Here is a 22,657-nt window from a genome sequence, read left to right on the forward strand (position 1 = left end):
TCGGAGCTCTGGCTCCGCCCCATTCGGCCCTCTCCAATACGTGCGAGGGCACGGCCCCCGCCACCCTGCCGTCGATCACCAATCGGCCGTGAGGACCGGCCCGGAAACGCTCCACCCCTCTCGGAGCGATTGAGACTTTGGATTGGTCAGTTAGTTACCCATATAGACGCCGCTTCGTCTCTGATTGGCGCAGCCGGAGCAGGGTGCCCGGCGCTCATTGGAAGAGGAGGCTGAGAGAGGCGGGACGGCGTGAAGAGGAGTGAGGCGCGCGCGGGAGGTGAGAGCGCCGGTCTTGGCCGCCCCGGGATGGCGGGGCCGGGCGGCTGTGGGCGGGGTGGAGGCCTGGCGAGGGTGGGAAGGGGACGGGGTCTTTACTGCCCCCGCTCCCGGCTACAAGCCCCCGATCCCGGATTAGGACCCTGCGGGGAGCGGGCAGAAGGGACAGCGGAGCAAGGGCCCGACAGGCTGGGGAAGGCTCGGGCCGCCCCAGACAGAGACTGGGGTTCCGGGGTCTCGCGCGCGGGCCGACAGCCGGTGCTGATGCCGCGGCCCCACTCACCTAGCGGCGCATGATGTCAGCTCTCCCCGGAAATCGTGGCTTAGCTCGGTGCCAGGAGGACGCTGGTGTGTCTGGGGCCTGTCCCCTGCCTGCTGTGGGGCGCCCTCGCACAGGGGCGGGAGGACAGGGCACCCCGGTGGGGCTTTCCCTCAAGCCCCTGGGCCACTGCCTCGGACATAGCCGGTGTCCACTGTTAAAGAAAAAGGCTATTCGGTGACACCCGTTAAGGCACAGTGGGGCAGACTTCACCAGGACCGTGGCGGTGGGTACGGGGACCACGGCAACAGGCTCTCGCAGCCGAGGAGAGAACGTGCTCAACGCCGAACACGGCGGTGGGCAAGTGCGGTTTATAGCCGGGGGGGGGGGGGGGGGGGGGTCACTGGGTGGAAATTACTAAGAGAGAGCAGCAGGGGTAGGGGGTTGTGGCTGAACTGACCTAACAGGATTCTGGCTGGAGGCAGGGATCAGACCCCCTGGCCAGTGGGGAACAGGGTGACCAGATACGGAGGGAGAGCGGTTCTCAGTAAACTGAAACTGGATTTTACAAGGACGTGCACATATGGGCCTAGAAGAAAGTTCAGGGGCTTGACTTGGTCAGGCAGGGAATCTGTCATCAGTCAGCAGTCGCTCTGCGTCCAGGTACCGGCCAAGAGCTGGAGGTGTGGTGTGGTGTGGCAGCCGTGTGCCCTCAAGCAGCTGCTTGGCAGAACCCACACCTGGCGGCCTGTTTGCAGTCACACGGTGCAGGTGAAAGCAGACTGTGGATTTGTCTATTGCCCAGGGGCCCTATTTTGGGTGGTGCCTCGGATGTCTCAGGGTCCTCCGAGCACCACCCCCCAGGCTTCTTCCTGTCCTCAGGGTTTTGAAAACACACCCCTGCTCAGCCAGGTGGGGCCTGGCCTCTTCTCCTTTGAGTACTTAGTGCGTTTCCTGGAGGTGATAGTTTCTCTTTTTTAGTTGCTCTCTGTCCTCGGGACTGTGACTTCCTCACGCTGGCCAGCTCCGTCAGCAACTTTGGAGCTAGCTAAAATCCCTCCTCCCCTTGGCCTGTGCCTGGCCCAACAGGGCGGCTCTTCTCTGGCCTGGGCTGTTCCTGTCCGCCCCGTTCCCTGCTCCAGGCCGGAACGTGGGGCCAGCGCCTGCAAAGGACATGGTTAATGGGGCACAGTGGTGCCCTTCCTTCCGGTCCCCGTGCCCTGCCCTCGGCCTGGAGCTCTATTGTCCCTTCTCTCCGTCTCAGCTTTGCCGGTGCCAGGCCTGACTGTGAGAATGTAGGAATGCAAGTGACCTGGTTTCTGAGGCTTCAAAACCAGTATATCATTCAGGCCCATGTCACCTTCTTGGGTTGCAAGGGGACGCCTCAGAGTCCGGAGTGGCCTCATCTTCTGTCAGCTGAGTTGCAGCTGACAGTGCTGGGCTTCCCTAGAGGACATTGACCCCGATCTCAGCCCTCGAGGCCACTGGCCTTAGCGTTTCCGGGCATGCACTCTGCGTTCCTGGCCTGGCTGTTTGGGGGAACACAGGCCCATTGGAAAGTTTTCTCGTGACCCTGGGCTGAGTCCCTACACAGCCAGCCAAGGCTGGCAGGGAGAAAAGCGTTTCTCCACAGGCTGGGTTAGCCTCAGGCTGTAGAAGGGGCTCCCCTTCCCGGAAGGGGCCTTCCTCCAGCCCTGCAGGACTGTCTTCCGGGACAGTCTTCTGTTGTGTGCTGAAACAGCTTGGTGGCTGCTGAGGCTCAGATTCCCTGAGCATCCTGCAGAATCCCAAGCTCACTTCTTTCACTCTTTCCAGAATCCTCATGGAAACACATTTAAGGGAAATTAACCTGGAAAATGCAAACAATACTTCAGTCTAGTGGCCCGGTATGAGTAGATCTGGGGCTGTATACGTTGTCCCCACCCAGGAGAGATTAGCCGGGCAGGACTCACCTGGACGCCAGGAGGAGGGTGTATTTCTAACACCTTTTTTCTTTTAATTTCAAAATTTGAAGGGGGTACAAATGTTTTTGTTACATGGATTATTTCTATAATGCCTAAGTCACAGCTGTAAGTGTGCCTGTCACCAAATAGTGTTCATTGTACCTGTTCAGTAGGTTTTTGCCCCTCCCCACTTCTCGATTTCCAATGACTTTACTTCTGCCTGTGCCCCTGTGCCCACTGATTAGCTCCAAATTACTAGAGAGCACACGTGGTGTTTGTTTTTCTGTTCCTGAGTTACTTTACTTCGGCTAATGGTCTCCAGCTCCCTCCAAGTTGCTGCGAAGGACATTAATAATTTCTCTTCATGGCTGAGTAAACACCTGTGGGGACAAATCGTCATGTCTTGACCTTCAGAATGCTGGTGGGCTGGGGGCATTTTTTAAGCTGCATCAGTAACTGGAATGAATCCAGTTTTCTAAATTACCGATAGTTCTTGGAGGTGGATCCCGCTAACAGAGCCGGTGTTCGCGGTGCAGTGAAGTCTCCCACCCTCCGTGAGAGGTGGCCGCGGACGGTGAGCCCGGCATGTGGGGAGCGACACCGCTTCCCCAGCACACGCACCCTCACTTCTCTGGCACGTGGGTCTCCCGCAGGAGGTTTGACTTGTGGGCGAGCGCCTCGGAATTTGGTGGTCAACCTGTGGAAGAAATGGATTTGGATCTATTGGACCTGAACCCCAGAATTATTGCTGCAATTAAGAAAGGTATACTTGTTTATATTTGTATAAAATAAGACCATGATGTAGGATGTGTGGATGCACATGTACACTTTATGTAACGCAAGTTAACAAAACGGCTGTCCACACCCGAGGCTGCCTCCCTTTGCTGACGCTTCCCTGCAGGTCACCTGGTCCTGACTGCACTGGTGCTGGGACATGCTGCGGGTTTTCCAGTTGTGTGTGTGTTGTCTAAAGTTAATTTTATCAAAGTAATATGTGCATATTGTCTAAAAAGTGAAATGGAACCCCTTTAGCGTCTTTTAGCGCTTTTAGTGATTTAAAGACACTTGCGTGTGGGCTTGTCAATAACCTGCTTATGCTCCCGTGTTCGATGGTTAGCACTTGATGCCCGTGGGCTTCCTCTGCCCCCATCGGACGCAGCTGGGGTCACGTCAGGGGTGGGACCGGGCCCTTGGCGAGCCTGGTGTGGTGGGGGCGGGAAACTGTTTTCTTTCTGGCAGCATCTCTTTTCGCCCAGAGTTAGCAGTTGCCTCTTCGTTTCCTGCTAAGTGTACCGTGCAGTTGGCACGGATTTCCCCCCATCCTCCAGTGGCCTGTGTGGCACCACTGGCCCTTCCCCAAATGCTCAGAGGTCGGAGGTTCACCTGTCCCAGTGTCTTCCTGCTGCTCCATGCCGGGCCCCACCCGGCCCCTGTTGCAGGCCGTTGTCCTCACTCTCCCCATCTCCTGGGGACACCTGAACGCTAGGAGAGCGAGGAGCCCTGAGTGCGCCTGGAGGCAGGTGCAACAGGTGGTGACCGGGGCAGGGACGCTGTGCTGTTCTTCCATCCTTGGCTGTTGTTTTTTATCCTCCTGTTTGCAGCCTCAGGATCACAGAGTGGCTGCCACACTGCAGACACAATGCCTGCAACCCGGGACAGAGCACGGGGGTGGGCTCTGCCAGAGACTCCTTTTTCACCCGTGTCTCTGCTCAGAAAAACGAATTTTTCCAGAAGCGCCCCCAGACCTCTGGCTGTGAAGGGGGCTGAGTCTTGAGGCACGACAGGGGGAGCCGTCTTGCCACAGACGCGGTCCCAGGCCGAGCCCTTGGCCGCCCTGACAGAACCTTCCTCCCAAGCAGCGCTTTCTGGGTGAACACACCTTGTTGACTCCACTGCCCCTGCCTGAGCTTTCACTCCTCCCCCACCACACCTGATGTTTCCTGTGTAGCTTCTTCAAAGAGCTCGTCAGTGGTCGTGTCTTGTGTTTTCTTTTGTCTGGTCCGACACTCTGTCTTCGGGGCCTTCTGTCGCCTCCTCAGGAGCTTCCTGACAGATCCGGGTGGGACTCCGCCTTATGCCCTGGGGTGCCCTGTGTTCTTTCTCCCTGCCTTCTGGATTGGTGGGATGTATCTGTAACATTTTTTTTTCTTTCTACTAGTTTGAAATTAGAAAGTGATACACTTATCGAGGCCCAAAATTAATTTATTTACCTTCCTGTCAAAATAGCAGTCCTGAGGACCTTCGACCTCTGCCTCCGAGCTGCCGTCCCGCTGATGCCATGTGCTCGCTTTGCTGCCCCCAGCACCCCACGGCAGCGTTTGCGTGGACCCGGGCACCTCGCCACGGCTCAGCCTCTGGCCTTGCTGGGCCGCAGGCAGGTGGCAGGAACCTCTCTGTGCTGGTGTCACCGTGCTCTTACGATGCTCCTCTGTCCTTGCTGTGCTGCTTTGTGCCACTGGAGTTTTTTTTCCTGAACCCTGTCTGTAATTTCAGCCAGACTGAGGTCAGTGAAGGAGATCCTGCACTTCTCTGGACCAGACCTGCAGAGAGTGACCGCCCTCTCCAGCCTCGACGTCCGGCATGTGCTGAGAGCGGCCTCCTTGCACCTGCGGGGAGGTGGCGTCCTCACAGGTGGGCATGAGAATGTCGGTGCTGGCTGGTGGCCTGGGGTCTCGCTGCCATGGGGTCTGCCATCATATTCCACGCGCTGCAGGGTGTAGGCTGTGTGTGAAGACTCCACCTAAGGAACGACCTTGCTGTGCAGGAGTTCTGGTCTCACTCGTATTCTTCATGGCCCGTGGTCACAGTGTCAGATTGGAGGATGCTTTGGGTGGACATGGAACGGCTACAGGGCCTCAGGGGGCCCTTGCTCCTCGGGTCACTTTCTCACGCCACAGGAGAAAGGATGAGGTGGGGGCACAGGAGGCAGGGGCGTTGGCAGTCAGTGGGAGGGCGAGGCCCTCCGGCCTGTCTGCAGGGGGTGGAAGACAGGACAGTGGCACCCAACGTACAGCAGCGGGGATGGGCTCCTGGCCAGAGAGGCCTGAGGCAGCAGAGGGACCTGCCTGCGGCCCCCCACCACGTGCAGGAAACCCAGGTCTCAGCCCTCCTGGCGTGTGGCCCCCAGGCCTGCAGGTGAGGAAGGGGTGACCGGTTCCCTTCTCAGGGAGTCCAGGCTGCTGGCTCCCAGCGATCTCCACATGCCTGGCCAGGCAGGGTTTCCATCCCGTGCCTGAGCAGACCCTGCGTGGCAGCACGGGGTCCTCCCACCCTGGCAGGTGGCCCAGTGGTCCCTAGGGCCCTGTGGATCACCTATATCTGGGTCTGCTGTGGTCGGCCAGCACCCATGGCCCCTCTGCCTAGCAGTCTGGACAGGGCTCTCGGCCACTGCTGCTCTCACGTATCTGCTCCTCCTGGGCTGGGGCTCAAGCAGCAGATGGGTCTGGCCCTCCTGGCCCAGTGACCCCACGCCATTCGTCAGCTCGGCTGGCACCGCATGTCCCACCTGGAGCCTTGCCCCAGGAGTCCTGGTGTCACAGAGGAGGAGGCATCAGATGGCTTCTCCAAGGCCCTGCTGCCAAAAGGCTATGACCAGAGTTAGGCTGCGGCACCCAGAGGGGCCACAGCTGTGCCACCTGCCGCAGGCTCTGCCTTCCACGTGGATTTTATGTTTTACATCATTGATATCTGGGCCAGTTTAAAGCCTACTCAAAACTGTTAACCAACCCTGGGGCCATCACAGTTTGAGATTATCCTCTTGGGACTGTCAGGAGCCTCTGGTCCCTCTGGAAGCAGCTGGCAGAAGGCATCCAGCTCCGGCTCCAGCCCGGGCCCGGCCCTGCCCCCCCCGCAGCACACATGCCCTTCCTCGGGAGAACGTGCAGGTGGATCATTCCCTGGCAAGTGCTGAGAAGTCCCTCCTCCCTGCACTCAGCACCCTGCCTACCCCATGTGACCACGGTCACCTGTCCTCTGGCCACACAGGGCAGGCAGCCAGCGCCTCCTGTAGCCCCCAACCTGCCCATAGGCCGGGAGTCTCGGAGGAGAGCCGGGCCTGACACCACCCCCGCCCTGCAGCGTTGCACCTGCACCAGCAGAAGGAGAGGTTCCCCGAGCAGCACCAGCGCCTGAGCCTTGGCTGCCCGGTCCTGGACGGGCTCCTCCATGGCGGCCTGCCCCTGGCGGGCATCACCGAGCTGGCCGGCCGCAGCTCTGCAGGGAAGACCCAGCTGGCGCTGCAGCTCTGCCTGGCGGTGCAGTTCCCGCGGCAGTACGGAGGCCTGGAGGCTGGTGAGTGGCCGCCCTCCCTGGGGGCTGGGGGCCTGCTCTGTTTGAGCAGCTTCTCATCAAGGATGGTTAATGGCTGCTCCCAGGCACTTCCTACTGTTCCCACCTTCCTCCTCCCTGCGGCTGCTTTGCTGCCCTGCTTCCAGAAGGGGAGGGGAGGGGGGCCCGGTCACAGGCTGCACAAGCAGCTGTGGACCCCATGGCCGTGCACTCCCGGCCCACAGAGTCAGACATGCAGGAGGAAAGATGCAGCGTCTGTCCCTTCAGGGAGGAGTGTGGTCTGCAGCCTGGGTGTGGTGGGGCGAGCCGGGTCCTGGCGCTCCTGGACTGGACATTCTGGCAACCCAAGGGAGGCTTCCAAAGCCTGCTGCTTGGGTCTCTCAAGGGTTAAAAATTCAAGAAGTTTTTCGAGATGTGAGCCACAAGCAGAGTGAACATGTTTCTTAGTAGCTCCTTAGTTTTTACAAAACTTGGTGGTGTTGCCACGGGATTCCCATCTCACCCTTAAACTCTGTGTGAACAGAGTTTCAGCTGGCTGTCCTCTTGTTTTTTGGGTTTGTTTATTGAGATGTAATTCACATACCACAAAAATTCACTCTTAAAATGTACAGTTCAGTGGCTTTTAGCATATTCATAAGGTTGTACAGCCACCACCACTGTCCAGTTCCAGAACATTTTTATCATCCTGAAAAGCAGCTTCTACCCATGAGCACGCACTCCCACTATTCCCGGCAGCAGCCACTGTGCTTTCTGTCTCTACTGACATTTCACGTAAGTGGAATCATACAGTATTACCGGGACCTTTTGTGACTGGCTCCTTCCGCTTGACATAGTGTCACCAAGGTTCATGTAGCACATTTCGGAACTTCATTCCCTTTTGAGGCTGAACGACCTCCGAGTCGGCGGAGCCAGTGTGTTTACCTGCTCAGCGGTGGGAGGGCATTCGCATTGTTTCCTGTTGGTGATTGCGAACGCTGCTCCTGTGAACATTCATGTGCTGTCGTTACGTGGGTGTATGTTTGCATTTCTCTAGGTTTATATGCATATACCTCACAGTGGAATTGCTGGGTCATGTGGTGATTCTATGTTTAACTTTTTGAGGAACTGCCAGAGTCTTCCACTGCGGCTGTGCCATTTTACATTCCCACAGCCATGTATGAAGGCTCCCATTTCTCCACATCCTCACCAACACTTGTCTTTTTTTATCTTTAAGCCACCCTAGTGGGTGTGAAATGGAATTTCATTGTAGTTTAAATTTGCATTTCCCTGATCATTAATGCTGTTGAGCATCTTTTCTTTTGCATATTGGCCATTCGTGTGTCTTCTTTGGAGAAATGTGTTAGATCCTTTGCCCATTTTGAGTTATAAGAATTCTTTATATATCTTAGATACAAATCCCTTATCAGATATATGATTAGCAAACAGTCTTTCTTTGGGTTGTCTTTTCATTTTCTTGATAGCATCCTTTGAAGCACAAACATTTTTCATTTTTATGAATTCTTGTTTATTTTTCCTTGGTTACTTGTGCTTTTGGAGTTGTATCTTAACCCTTGCCTAATCTAAAGTCATGAAGGCTTACCTGCATATTTTCTTCTAAGAATTTTATAGTTTTAGCTCTCATATTTGATCCATTTTGATTTAACTTTTGTTTATGGTGTGAGGTAAGGGTCCAGTTTCATCCTTTTGTATATGGATATTCAGTTGTCCCAACACCGTTTGTTGAAAAGTTATTCTTTCTCCAATGAATTGTCCTGGCATGTGTTGAAAGTCCTTGCTCCCGGATGTAAGGGCCTGTCTTAGGTGGTCCCTGGCCCTTTGCGGCTGTGGGACTCAGCACATTCTGCGGTGCAGGGTCCGGTCAGGCCGACGCGTTGCCCCAGGGGGTGTGGGGCTCCGGGTGACGAAGTTGGTCATCACTGGCTTTTCACGTTGCAGTGAAGACACACGTATCACCACAGCCCGGGCTGTAGGGCAGCCTTGGAGTGGAAGAGAGGGGACATCTGCTCGGTGGAGCCTGGAAGGTGTCTCTGTGTGCAGGAGGAGGTGTTCCTGCAAGTCTGCAGGCCCCGTACTCCACTAGCTCCCCTGCCCGGTGACAGGGGCAGGGCGATGGGGGCAGAAAGGGGTGGTGGGACGGAGAGGCAGGGTTGGCCTGGAGAGGCGGCTACCTGGCCATTCTGGCCGAGCACCCACCCGGGGGCAGGGGTGGAGGCCCAGCCATGTTTCCGAGGGGCTGCCTGGCAGGCAGGGTGGCCGCAAGTGAGGGGGTGAGAACCAACACCAGCCTGCCCCTCCTCGGGTGGAGGCGAGGACCCTGTGAGGGCAGAGAGAGAATGGTGGGAGACGTTTGCGTTTAGTTTGCGTGGCGGCCACAGGCCCGTGTCAGCTCCTCTGGGCACACGGCGCTCGGGCTTCCCAGGGGCCGTCTACATCTGCACGGAGGACGCCTTCCCGGACAGGCGGCTGCAGCAGCTCATCGCCCGGCAGCAGCGGCTGCGCGCGGACGTTCCCGGGGAGGTGGTCCGCAAGATCAGATTTGGCAGCCAGATCTTCGTGGAGCACGCGGCTGACGTGGTGAGTGTCCGCTGTTTCTCCCGCCCCGCGCTGAAGGGAGGTGACAAAAACACTCCGTGACCCGGGAAGGCAGCTGGGGCAGGCGTCGTCGCCATCGCGGTGGGCGCGCGGACGCAGCAACGGGCTCCCGCGGGGGGAGGCGCGGCCGGCAAGCGCGGTTTCCAGCCGAGGAGCAGGGTGGGCGCAGTGGTGGCAAACGGAACGGCGGGGGTGGGGGGCTGGCTGGCGGCAGCGGGGGTCAGACGCCCCTGGGGGGAGAAAGAACCCGTCCGGCCCGAGGGCGGAGCCTGGAGTTACACGGCCCTGCCGGGCGGGCCTCGCGGCTCCGACTGAGGTTTGCCAGAGCTGAGCGCAGCGCCAGGGTCGCGGCGGGCCAGGCAGGAGCGCGCGGCGGCAGGGTCGCGTCCTAGGCAAGGCCCGGATTCGAGTCCGCGCTATTCCTTACCTAAAGTTCGGGTTGACCTGGGCGCCACGTGTCGTCGCCAGCTCCCTGTGAGGAGAAAGCGGGAACAGGCTCCACACGAGTGCGGCGCTGCCACCGGGCTCCCCCGAGGAGGGACTTGGAGGAGGGACACCGTAGCAGGGCTGCCGAGGGCACGGGGCCTGCGGGCCGCCACCCCCGACCCACGTCGTGCCGCGGCTGGGGAGGAGGGAAGTTCGGGAATGCCCCGACCCGTACACCGGAAGTAAATGTGGAAGTAGGGCGTGTGCACCGGAAGTAAATGAGGAAGTGGGGCTTGGCGCAGGGGGGGGGGGAAGCGCCCACCGTGCCGCCGACCTGGGGGCTCCTGCGCGGGCCGCCCCCACTTTTAAGAGTCGTTATAACTTTCAAGTAAAGCATAAGACGTATAAACTTTTAATTTAAAAAAAATTTACAATAAAATACATTATCACACACAATGCGGGGAAGTGGCCCTCGGAGGCCCAGCAGGTCCGGGACAGACGCCGGGGCCCCCGGGAGGGGCAGCAGGTGCCAGCCTCGCTCGCAGGCCTCCCTGCTGGGGTGGCGGAGGGTGGCGCGCGCGTGGGCGGGGAGAGCTGGCGCTAGGGCTGCAGGCTCCGGCCGGAGGCCCTCCCAGCCTCGCCCTGGCTGTCCCGGGGCGGCTCCGGGGCCTGCACAGCAGCTTCGTCCTGGAGCAGGCCAGGCAGGGGTCACTGCAAGAGAAGGCCGAAGGTCAGGGCAGGCCGCAGAGACCCCCGCAGCAGTGTTCCTAAATCTTGTTCTGGAACCAGCTCTCTGGGGGCGCCCACCCCCCCACCAAACCTGCCTAGAAAAGTGGGCATTGCTGGGTGCACGCCTCCCTGGGCCCGAGAGGTCATGGGGAGCCCACGGGTCCTGGATGTCCACTCCCTGGAATGCCAGGGGCCTGCACCTGAAAGCTGGGAGGCTGGGGGTGTGGACACAGAGCCCCTGCTTCTGCAATAAGCAGGGCCTGGGCCACCCCGTCCACCTTCCGCCTCCTCTGGCCCTCGTGAAAGGATGGGGTCTCTGAGCCAGGCCCCTCTGGAGACCCAGTACCCTAAATCCGTCCCTGGCCCCGCGTGCCCACTCCTCCTGCCTCGTGGGAGGTAGGGGGCACAGAGCTCACGTTAGTGGAAGCGTCTTCCAGGCTGCTGCTGCCGCTGTCGTTCTCCACAAAGAGAGGCTCTGCTGGGGACGCCCTGGAGACAAAGCACAGACACGGTTCACTCAGGGCTGGCAACACACTCTCCACCATCTCCAGAGTTCTAGACACGTTGCCAGCACTTGGCTGCAGGCCCTGCACTCAAGAGGCAGTGTGGGAGCCCCTCGCCCACCCCAGTGGCTGTCCCCAGGCCTGCCCAGCGCCCATCTATGGCTGGAGAGCCACTGGCAAGGCTCAAGAGGACTGAATCCTGCCCAGTTTGGTGCCCAGGAGCAGCCGTCTGACCTCCCATGCACTCCTTCCCCACCACCTCGGCAACCCCAAGCTCTGCAGGCAGAGGCTGGCCCAGCCAAGCCCATGGCTGCCAGCCCCAGCACCTACAGGGCACAGGGCTCCGAAAGGGAGGCCTGAGGACACCTGCCCTCCCCAGGAAGTGTTTCCACCCCTCAGCGGGCCAGGGCTGCTTAGGACACAGGGCTGAGGCCTTGGGGAAAGGGAGGGGCTGACCCAGGGTGTCTCCATCACAGCCCAACCCAGGTGCAGCCTGGCCCCTGCACACTTGGGGCTCTGCCCCGCCCCACTCCAGCAGGCCATCCTGACTGGCCTGGGTGACAGCCTGAAGGGCATTTGGCCCCTGCCTCGCTGAGTGCCCAGGCAGGGCCATGCTCTAGAGCCACCTAATGAGGGCACCATCCAGTTCCCCAGGCACTCACAGGTTGGCCTTGGAGATGCGGCTGAGTCCACATGGTCTCAGCACCTGGTGTGGGGCCACTGAAGGAGGGGACTGGCCACTGTGCTGACCCAAGGGGGGACAAGGGGGGAGACCTCCAAGGACACAAAGAGGGCTGCGGTGGTGGGCCACCAAAGTACAGAACTGGGCTCAGGCGCAGCATCAGCCCCCACTGCGCAAGAAGCAGCAGGCAGGGCTGTGTTGGAAGGCTGTGGGCCGCAGTTGGGGTGACTGCTGTCCCCTCATGCCACAGGACACCTTGTTGGAGTGTGTGAGTGAGAAGGTCCCCATCCTGCTGTCTCGGGGCATGGCCCGCCTGGTGGTCATCGATTCGGTGGCAGCTCCGTTCCGCTGTGAGTTTGATGGCCAGGCCTCGGCCCCCAGGGCCAGGCATCTGCAGTCGCTGGGGGCCACACTGCACCGGCTGAGCAGCGCCTTCCAGAGCCCTGTGCTGTGCATCAATCAGGTGGGCTGGGCAAGGACCCAGGGGACGCAGAGCCAGCATGGGTGGGCGACAGCTTGTGCCTTCCTGTGTTAATAATGCGGAAACTTCAGGAAAACCCTCAGTTGCTGTAGCTGACCCAGATTTGGATCTTGCAGGTGACGGAGGTGGTGCAGGAGCCAGGTGGGGCGCCCAGGCCGCCAGGGTGAGTGTGCTGCATCTCCGGTGCACCTCCGGGCACAGGTGCGAGGCTGCCGGGTGTCATCTGCATCAGGCCTGTTCTCTGTTTCTCAGCTCCTGGGACGAGCGCATCTGTCCGGCCCTCGGCATCACTTGGGCCAACCAGCTCCTCGTGAGACTGATGGTGGACCGGCGCTGGGACGAGGAGCCCACCCTTGGCCCAGCCAGCCGGACCCTACGGGTGCTCTTTGCCCCCCACCTGCCTTCCTCCTCATGTTCCTACATGGTCAACGAGGAAGGTGTGCGAGGGATGCCTGGGACCGAGTCTTACTGACACACTGGTGGCTACAGAACAGCCTGGCCAGGCCTGAGACTCCCCAACTGGCAGAGCCTGCCTGGGCCTGGCATAGCCCCTAGCTCAAGCCCTCCTATTCCACCCGGCACGGACTGCTCTCCCCTCTGCCCGGCCGGCTGAGCCTTGGCGCTGGTTCCCGCATGGCCTAGCCGGCCCTTGGGGATGGGTGATGCACTGAGGCCGGCAACCGGGGTGTCCGAGGTGGCTCCCTCCTGCCCCGGCTCTGCTCTCCGCATTAACACCAGCCAGGAGCCGGGTCAAAGCCTATCCTGGGCCTGGAGCCCTGTCCAAAGCGGCCTCCCCTCCTCCAGGCAGGGTGGTCCTCAGTCCCCCTCCCAAAGCACACCCTACGCTCAGGCCACAGCAGGCTGCAGCCAGCGGGTTCCACACAGGCAGACACCCCACCCCTAAGATCTGAGTTTGGTGCATCAAGCTGCCCTCAGGCCGCAAGTCAGAAGGGGGTGGGAGTGGGGTTGACTGGACTTGTGCATCCCCCCTGCCACCAACACCACCGGACCAGGTCGCATAGGCAGCCTGGGGCTCTGCTGGGAAACTGCTGTGTGCAAAGAGGACCTGGTCTGTAACGAAGGCCGTGTCCTGCGTGGGCTCGGTGCCCCCCAGCCTGGCCCCAGGGTCCCAGACACCCAGTGCAGCCCCGGCCTGGGGCAACGTCCACCCTGGTGGGGATGCGGCAGGACACCCGGCAGGGCCACGGCAGACCCAGACCCGCATTTGTGGCCAGGCCTTATTCCAGCCAGCAAGCAGGGCCGCCCGGCAACACATCGGGCTGCAGACGTGGAATCTGACCAGAGACACGAGGCCAGCAGTCACCGTGAGGGTGTGGCCTCTTCCCGGGCAGGGCTGTGACTGTCTCCTCATGCGGTGCCTGGCACGGAGCAGGCCTCTGACAAATAAACGGGCTAAGTAAGCACAGTGAGAGCGCCTGAGTCTTGCTCTTTGCGGGCACTGCTCAGTAATTTATGCACACGGGCTTAAGTTCCCTTTACCGCTACTGAAGAAGGTACTGTTTCCCTATCCCTGCTGTTAGGTGGGGAAACTGAGGCACAGAGCAGCCCAGTGGCTTGACTATTTTCCTACAAGCCTGAGGCAGACACTGGCCACCCAGGGTCAGCCTTCAGGGCACTCGCCGGAGCCCGGCTGGGGCTGGGGTCAGCATGCCTCTGCGCCGTGCCGTGCAGACATGTCCCGTGCCTGCTTCCAGGGCAGCCGCCCGTGTAGCACTGTCCTCAGATTGTCAAGGCTCTCCATGGCCCCAGAAATGTTAACCACTGGCATAAAGATGGCAAGAAGTTATTTTGGGGGTTGGATTTTTAGAAAACAGCTTTTCTGCGAATGTGCAGGGACTTTACACCACAAAATAAAACATTTTATTTTTGTAATTAAACAACTCCAAAGGTTTTTCTCAGCAAGTCATACTGACAATTAGAAGACAAAACTCCAGCTCCGCGAGACGGGTACATTCACAGAAGACGCGCGCGTGTGAGCAGAGCTGGCACCTGCCCTGGGGTGGGGGTGGGGTGAGGAGCCTCACCTCCCAGTGGTGCCCCCACCACAGAGCCAGCCGTGCCTGCAGGGGTCGGCCTCTAGGTCATCCCAGGAGCACGGATCACCCCTGAGGAAGGCAGAGCAGAAGCCCACCTGGGGAGCCCTGGTCCCGCCCGGGTCCTCAGGCCTCTCTGAGACGCTCCCTCAGGGGCCATCTGCTGACCTGCAGAGCCGCGGCCCTCGGGTTGTGCCCCCCACGGTATAACACGCTAACACCGCTGAAGTTTGCCCCCACAGAGTCGGGGAATTGACTGGCAGCAGGACGTATAGACGTCTACGTGCCAGTCCTAAAGCGGCTGACCCGGTTCTGTGTACAGTGTTGCTAATCCCAAAAAGCCAGAGCTGGCTGCAGCCTTGCCTTTGGTCAGTGCTGTTAAGTGCCAAGTTACAGTTTTCAGAAATCTGAGCATAGGGTACACATTGCTCAAAATAAGTGCAAATATAAATTAACAGATACTAGTTTCATATATGTTACGTGCCTTCCAAGAAAATTCCACAAAGTTATGACACTAGAAAAACCTATAAATTGTAAACATATATCCTTAGCAATATTTAATATATTTTACTATAAATACTGAATTTCTAATAACATAATATTCCTAGCAGCTTTCTAACCAAACAGGTTGTTTTTAATTCCAGAAAACCACTATCTGAATTCCTCCAATACTGTAAACACAAGACCAAGCACCGGTCTGGGCCGGCCTGGGCCTCAGAGACCCTCTGGGGCCTGGCGCCACCTCAGCTGTGCCCCTGGCCACAGCTCGCCCGGGACGTCCACCTGGACACTCTCCTCTGGGTGCAGGACAGCAGGCCACGTGGGCTTTCGCCCCCCACCCCCGCCTCTGCCGCTGGTCACGGGCACATTTATGTGACAGAAACTGTGAAGAAACAGGTGCTGGCTCTCGACTGGGGTCCCCTCACCAGAAGGAAACGGCAGGGATGGCCGGGCCGGCCCACCACTTCTCTCTCGGGAATGTCAGAATTCAGACCCCCAGACTGGAACAGCTTGGAGCCCACTTCCTTTATCACGTCACCCAAGTTCAAAACCCAGAAACTGCAGCCTGCCACGCAGCGCTCCCCTCTCAAACCGGAGCTCTCGTTTTCGGCCTGGCCGCGTGGAGGCCGTCTGCTTCTCGCCCTGAGCGCTGCTGCTGTGCCCACAGCCCGGCAAAGGCCACGCGAGCCGCGGGCCGGGCCGGGCCCCACCAGGGCAGCATCATCTGCCGGTCGGTTGGGAGCTTGAGATCCAGCTGTGTATTCAGCCCGTGTTTGTTCTTTCTAAACGCCCTTTGTCTCTCCAGAGGGAACTGTCGCTAAGGGAAACGTCCGGGTTTCACATACTGCCTCAGTTCTCTCGCCTAGAGAAGAGACTTCTTGGGGGCTGGAGAAGGGGGCCCCTCCTGACTGTCACAAGCCACCCACAGTTCCCCTACACTGTGACCTTTAAGAGCCACAGTATCAGTGAGGGGACACAGCTCTACCCTTTTATTTTGGACGGCTTCTCACAAGCCACCAAATTTTTCTAAACACCTCGAGAAAGCAAGAAGAAAATAAATTCCTCATCTATCAGAAGCTGCAAAAATGGGAGTCAAAAGCCTCAGAAAAGGAGCCATGGCCAAAGGTGAACAACTTGGAGACAGTGTCAGCCCCCTGGGGCAGCCTCAACGCCGAGCACTCGCCAGCAGCAAACGTCTTTTCACAAACACAACAGTTTGTGACATGAGATAATATTAAATGACACAGAACTTTTAAGGATATTTTAAGGTCCAGCCATGTAACAAAACCCCAGGCTGCTAATTCCAGCATCGGCCCCATGTCCACACTTGGCTGGGGGCCATGCGGGGGCAGCCCGTGGGCCCCACGCCCCACGGGGAGCTCCCACCGCTGTTGCCCGACCTGTGAGAAGCTGGGAGCAAACGGAAAGAGGTGCCTCCCCTGTGCCCCACCTGTGCTGTGAAGGTGCAATGAACACCTGACAGTTCACGGGACGCTCGGGGTTTCCCAGGGGGATCACCGGCCACGACTGCAGATTCTCCCTTCGAGCCCAAAGGATGTGTCTTAGTGTTCCAGCTGTGGACACGACCCTCGAGGGCTGCTTTCATCTGGAACGAGCTGGTCATCTGTTTGCATTGCCTGAGCTACAGCCTGGCTGGTCTACAGACTACCAAGAAATGATGCCCTCAGGTGGATTTTCACGTTCCTGTTAAAACCCACCCTGGGTACTTAACTCTACCGAGAAAAAGCTTTTAAAAAATAAAACATCTATCTCTATGTGATTGGTGTACAGGGGCCACCAGGAGAGAGAAAACCTGCTCGCAAGAGGTGGGAGTGGGACCCCAGAGGCTCCCAGCAGAGCCACACACCCAGCGAGCGTCCAAGGCCACAGACGCTGTGACTTCAGAAACAGACGCAGAAGAAGTGAAGCCCCTGGAGGAAGTGACTCATTTTCTCATTTCTTACAACCACTGTCCCCTAAACTTCAGGCTTTGCTACTGCTGCAAGTCAGATCACTAATGCTTATCATTTGAAAGAGATGCAGTTTAAGTTTCAGATTCTTAATGTACAGCCTTATTACAATATCGAGATTTAAAACAGAGTTTGGCGTCAAGGTAGAACGGCGGCAGGCAGAAGGTACAACAATGTCCGTGGGCAGCGGCCGATTCCAAACATGCTGAAGCCAATGCGCCTCCCCGGGCTGGGCCCTGCCGGGTCACACAGGTCTCAGCGGCTCTGTCACTAACAGAATTCTGGGGCACAGGTGCCCTGGGTCTTTTTAAAGGAACACCTCCAGAGGTGGGTGGACGTCACTATCTAGAAAAGGAAGCCCTGCCCACCAAGGAGTGCAGCCTGACACCCGCGGGCACAGCGGGAGGGGTGCGGCAGAGCTGGGAGGGCCTCCGTGCGCCGTCAGACTCGGGGTTTACCTACTCTGCCCGGCCCTCACTGGGCCAGGTCAGTGTGGCTGGCACTCAGAGCTCTCAAGTCTGCCAGACAATTATTTCGTTCCTGTGTGAAAAAACAAATGGAAAAATTATACTTAACCAGTACTTCAAACGATGCCAGATTCCAGTGATCTTAGCCTAGCAACCCTAGCTGCGTAACTCAGCACAACGGGGTCCCAGTGGTCAGACGTGCACGTGGAAACACCAGGATGTCGGATGGAAGACTCGGTCAGCTACAGGCCTTCGTAAAACAAACAGACCTTTTCCTGTCATTACTGGGGGTGCCTCAAGCAAACTGCCAGCATCCTACAAGCTCTTTAGCTGCCACCCAGAGGCCTGGTGAACAGCCTCCCAAGGGTGCTGGGGAGACAGTGGGGGCAGGGGCAGCCTGTCTGGGAGCCCCAATACTGTCGACAACCAGCCCACATTTTAGTAACTGGATCTGGGTGACTGGCAGGAGACGGGAAGCCTGGCCACTGTCACACACTCTAAGCACCAGCACAGGGGCCGTGACTGCCAAGTCCCAGCAGCTCGAGTCTGCTCAGAGCACCGAGAAACAGGGCAGGGCTGGCCACGCCCTGGCAGCCACCCAGGTGCTGGAAGAAAGGAACACTGAAGCTCTGTGCTGGAGAAGGGATGCCAAACTCCCGCACGCGAAGGGGAAGCAGACAAAACATGAGTTTGTGTAAGACTTGGACAACCTGACCAAGTGCTGAAGAGTTTAGTGTCAAAGTGACAATATGTTCAGTCACTGTGTTAGTAAAGTTTTGAATAGTTTTGAAGCACTGAACAATAACCAAACAATGAATTAGTTATAAACTTATTAGAGGCTAAAATTATATAAATTATTAACTGGTCAAGCTTTGGTATTACTTTAACAATAAATTAATTAGGTCAAACTATTTTTAAAGATCATTAACTATAATAATATACTGAGAATGCTCAGCGTGACCACTCCCACAATTCACATAACCGAGTTATGCAGAATACAAAGATACCGTCACACTATCTGTCTAGGTACAGGCACGGGGAACGCCCGCAGTGCTCTGCTGGAGCAGCGGTGGCGGCCCAGGCGGGTCTGCGGCAGACCTGCACCGCAGTCCAGCAGCCCAGGGTGTGAACCGGGCGGGGTGGGCTCCTTACTTGGAAGCGGTCCTCAGCGGCCTTGCCACCCACGTTAAGAACATTCAGAGAGCTGGCGCGCTTCATGCTGCAACCCCGACACGGACATGCAAGGACAAACGGATCAGCACGTTGGTCAACCAGCAACAGGAGTACAAGCAAAGCTGTCCCCTCTCAGAGGCCTCTGTCACTACTGGGGGGATCCTCAGGACTGCCCCCAGGGGGAGCGGGCCTCCATCTGGCTCGGACCGGGAGACCACGGCGGTCCTGGGTCTCATTCTATTTAGCATCCAGGAGAGAAAAGCAGCTTCTCCGCATCTCTCACGGCGAAATGCCTGTTTAAAGGGCCGTGCGGGACTCAAAGTGCCGCCATACCTGCACTTTTTAAAACCGGCTCCCCTGGGAGCTGAGAGGCTCTGCCTTCAGCCTGATGAGTTCGGGAGGGGGCCCTGTGTCTTTCCTAAGATTCGTCACTGTCAGGGACCGTTTAAAAAGAGAGACACTCAAAGCTCACTGCTAAGAGGCGATGTATGTATCAATATATTCTATAATTTATACATCTTTCTATATTAAGAGCAAGAAAAATAATTTAATCATTAGGAACATAAACTCTGAAGCCAGTATTTCTCTACTTAGAAACCAAAATTTAAAACAAATTTCATGGCTCTACATTTAAAGAAATACAGGAATTTATACATATATTTGCTTTTTCTTCTAATTTGCTACCTTTAAAATACTTGATAATATAGCCTGCAAATGACCTATAACCTAAATTTAAATTATGGATAGTTGTAAAATTACTGTTATGTTTACCGTCACCACGGATGACCTTGGACATAAACTCACCTTAGATTTTGAAGCTAAAGTAACTGATACTAAGGGTTATGTGTAAGTGTTTATGGCAGGATTTGTAACTCTAAGCAAGAACCGCACATGGCATGAACAGCGAACACGAGCACAGCCTTCCTGGGTGAGTGAGGGCAGTGGCTGAGGCTGGCGCAGCCAGGGGTCGACTCGTGTGGGCACTGGCATGGGGACGGAAAGCCCAGGGTACCCGCCCATGTGTCCCAGCCCAGGAGCACAGCACCTGGCAAATGGCAGACATTTAGCCATTTCTCACTGAATAAACTACACCAAAAGCAAAGACCTTCATTTACTTATCCCCAAGCAAATCTCACCTCAAAATATCCCAACCAGGACAAAACAAAAGCATCCCAATGAAGCTCGTACAAACGTTGCTAGAGTCCCAAACAAGTTTTTCTCTACCTAGAACAAAGTCTAAAAATCAAACCAAATCACATAAGTAAATGATATTCTGACATACTCAATTAGTATTGTTATCATTTAAATGGCCAATTAACTCTTTATAAGAAAGCTATACAACCCTTTTCCTCAAACTCCCTTTTCTTTACAAGACTCAAGAACAATTTGACTCAACAGTTCTTCGATCCTTTTGAATGGCATCATTTATATGCATTCAGCCAGGCACAGTGGCTCACACCTGTAATCTCAGCACTTTGGGAGGCCCAGGTGGGAAGATCACTTGAGCCCAGGAATTTGAGCCTGGGCAACATAGCGAGACCCAGTCTCCACAAAAAAAATAGGAAAACTAGCTGGGTAAGGTGGCATGTGCCTATAGTACCAGCCATTTGGGAGGCCGAGGCAGGAGGATCACTTGAGCCTAAGAGCTCAAGGCTGTGGTGAGCTTTGATCATGCCAACACACTCTACCCCAGGCAACAGAGTAAGGCCCTATCTCAAAAAAAAAGGGAGGGAGGGAGGGAGGGAGGGAGGGAGGGAGGGAGGAAGGAAGGAAGGAAGGAAGGAAGGAAGGAAGGAAGGAAGGAAGGAAGGAAGGAAGGAAGGAAGGAAGAAAAGAAACCACACCAAACCCACCGTGGCATTCAGAATCATTTGGTGCAACAACTGTGATCAATACGCACAATGCCGCAACACTGCAGACCTGAGCTGATGTGAAATAAACACATGTACTTGCATGGACTGACGTTTTCTAAATGACTTTGGAAATTTCATCCCATGAAATGCATAAAGCTGAAAAATCTTTCCAAGTAAGAGTAACTGTTTTTATCAACTGTTCCAGTAGTTCTCAAACATCTTTTGGAGGGTTTGTTCAAACAGACTGCTAGGCCCCGCCTCCAGGTGTCTGATCCAGGGGGTCTGGGTGGGCCTCCAGAATTTGCCTTTCTCAGAAGTTTCCACAGTGCTGGGGCTGCCGGCCCAGACCACTTGTGTTGGCCTGGACACAGGGCAGGGCTGGCCTGGACACAGGATTGCTGTTCGGCCTCCTGACAGCCACACAGGTACACGGAGCACTGCCACTCAGCAGGCTTTCCACAGGAGGGGAAGCTCGGCAGTCACACCCCACTCTTCAGATCTTATATCAGGAGTTTTACAGAATCTTTCAAAATTCATAAAGCGGCAGACCTGTCATTTTAGTTCTGGTAGTCTGTAAACATTTTAAAAGAAGAGCACTATTCCAAAGGCAATGTGTAACCTATCCTCCCCAAATACGAGTCCGTTTGTCTCATGACAGGCAAACTGCTGCTAAGTCCGCACCAACTTCTGGAAGCCCAGACAGTCTCCAAATACTGGATCTTCAAGGCAGTTTTCACAATGAACATTCACGGAGCTCTGAAAACTCCCTTTATAGAAATGAGCTGGTAAACAAAATCACAAACAAAACAACCAAAAAGGCATATAACTTTAATATTTCCAGTGCATTCTCCAAAGGAACTCAGTTCCACAGTCCTGAGATGATTAGAATTCTTCCCACAGAACTTAAAGGGGGTCACTTTTAAAGTATGAGCTTTACAAAACACTCAATCTTTAAAAAGTAGGTATCATTTAGGAAGTCAGAGTTAGGCAGAAGAACAGCCAGAAGAGTGCTTCCGTGCGGAATGCATCCAACAGCACCTCAGAGGTAACCCAGGCACCCAGATGCGGGGCATTTGTTAACCACGTAACAGAGATGCACAAACACTCCCGCCTCTGATGCACCTTAGCAGATACAAAGACTATCTTAAGAATCAAATTCCTTTGACAACTTAAATGTTATTGTTCAAAAGACTGTACAATCCATGACTTAAACCTTTTCTTAAACATATGGAAAACTTAAGCTTTTGAAAATCTCCTAAGAAATTCCATATAATAAAGGCCTACAATTGTGATCTATTTATTTGTTTATTTTTGTAGAGACAAAGTCTCACTGTGTTACCCTAGGCTGGTCTCGAACTCCTGGCCTCAAGTGATCCTCCCGCCTTGGCCTCCCACAGTGCTGGGATTACAGGTGTGAGCCACCACACCCAGCTTGATCTTTTTATTTAAAACCATTTTTCTCCCTGTGTATCTGTATGAGATTTAATAAAGTTGTAGCTAACATCTGATTTTAAAAGATTAAAATTTTAAAGGATTTAAACTAATGCTAATTCAAAATATAAATAATGCATATCTAGAGTAAACAAATTTAAAATGCTAAATGTTTTGATATTACATTTTCCCCTGTTTCACTGCTAAGGCTTTCTACAAACATGTAACAAAATAAAAGAATTCCATAAATTTCTTTTAAAGCTATCAGCCCTTTTAGCCACTAACAAGAAGTTTCACAATTATTTCTCACCTTATCCTGGGAAAAAATTATATGGAAATTATTAAACTTCCCCATTGCTAAAATACAGGAACCAAACTGGAATGTCTTTTCTGAAGCCTGTAGGTGAGAAATCCGTGCGAGGAGGAGAAACAGCCCCGCCACGGCTCGCGTGCGGGTGCGCTGGGACAGCTGGCAGAGATAGTTACCCAGGGTTCCTCGGCTCACTCTCCCGTGAACTTCCTCCCTTCAGCTTCCTAACCAGCTTCTCACTGCTGCGTCTAATGGAAGCCCGGAGTTTGCTAAAGGAACCACTGCGTTTTAAAGATCCAGTGCCATCCTGAAAGAAACGTGAACAAACGTGAAGCTCAGTGGTTCCCCTCCCGCCCACGAGGCACAGCCGAGTGCAGACATGAATTCACACCGACACTGCCCTGCCCACCAGGGCCCACTGGTGAAACCACCAATTGGCCATTTACATAAATATACTTTAAACAGAAATTACCCTTTTTAAGTTCATTAAAGATAATCCAATGATTATAAAAACATCTGAACACGAGGAAGATCATTCAAACAAAAGTAATCACATCCCAAAAGGAAAATGAATTATATTGCTGTTTTGAGACAAAAGACAACACACACAGTCTCAAGAAAATTACGGCAGCTTCTAGGAATGTCACCAAAGTCAAACCCACATTTAATAACTATGTAGGCATCTGATCCAGGTAACAGTACAGGACCCAAAACATTCAG

General features: G+C 55.5%; 2 protein-coding genes across 18 annotated transcripts in view; one reads left to right on the top strand and one right to left on the bottom strand.

The window, feature by feature from the left end:
• The first annotated feature begins 230 nt into the window (after positions 1–230).
• Positions 231–13,608, top strand: XRCC3 (X-ray repair cross complementing 3). 2 transcript variants are annotated; one of them, XM_045560055.1, is made up of 8 exons: positions 231–277; positions 3,132–3,241; positions 4,972–5,109; positions 6,556–6,768; positions 9,185–9,339; positions 11,948–12,160; positions 12,295–12,341; positions 12,431–13,608. In XM_045560055.1, exons 2-8 carry the CDS (start codon positions 3,187–3,189, stop codon positions 12,648–12,650), a joined length of 1,041 nt encoding a protein of 346 aa, XP_045416011.1. In that variant the 5' UTR covers positions 231–277; positions 3,132–3,186; the 3' UTR covers positions 12,651–13,608. The 2 variants fall into 2 exon arrangements, with proteins under 2 accessions (XP_045416011.1, XP_045416003.1); XM_045560047.1 differs by lacking the exon at positions 231–277 and having other exon boundaries at positions 2,567–3,241.
• The window catches only part of KLC1 (kinesin light chain 1), a 59,882-nt gene continuing 47,397 nt past the window's right edge, over positions 10,173–22,657 (bottom strand). For 3 of the 16 annotated variants that reach the window (XR_006736964.1, XR_006736965.1, XR_006736963.1), the window contains exons 14-16: positions 22,114–22,244; positions 17,280–18,389; positions 10,929–11,001 (exon numbers count right to left, since the gene is read on the bottom strand). Coding sequence is in view for 7 of the 16 variants with exons in the window: in XM_045559940.1 (XP_045415896.1) it covers positions 17,178–17,243; positions 18,323–18,389; positions 22,114–22,244 (264 nt within the window). In the remaining 9 variants the exon portion in view is untranslated. The other 13 variants (XM_045559940.1, XM_045559930.1, XM_045559960.1 and 10 more) reach the window with 8 other exon arrangements.

This window comes from Lemur catta, chromosome 1, assembly GCF_020740605.2.
Source record: "Lemur catta isolate mLemCat1 chromosome 1, mLemCat1.pri, whole genome shotgun sequence".
Taxonomy (NCBI): Eukaryota; Metazoa; Chordata; class Mammalia; order Primates; family Lemuridae; genus Lemur; species Lemur catta.

Excerpts from the sequence above, each read along its gene's own strand:
- XRCC3 (XM_045560047.1), top strand. The coding sequence starts at position 3,064 with ATGTGGGGAGCGACACCGCTTCCCCAGCACACGCACCCTCACTTCTCT. Across the intron at positions 6,769-9,184 it reads GTACGGAGGCCTGGAGGCTG|GGGCCGTCTACATCTGCACG; the intron begins GTGAGTGGCCGC and ends CGGGCTTCCCAG. Across the intron at positions 12,342-12,430 it reads GGGGCGCCCAGGCCGCCAGG|CTCCTGGGACGAGCGCATCT; the intron begins GTGAGTGTGCTG and ends TCTGTTTCTCAG.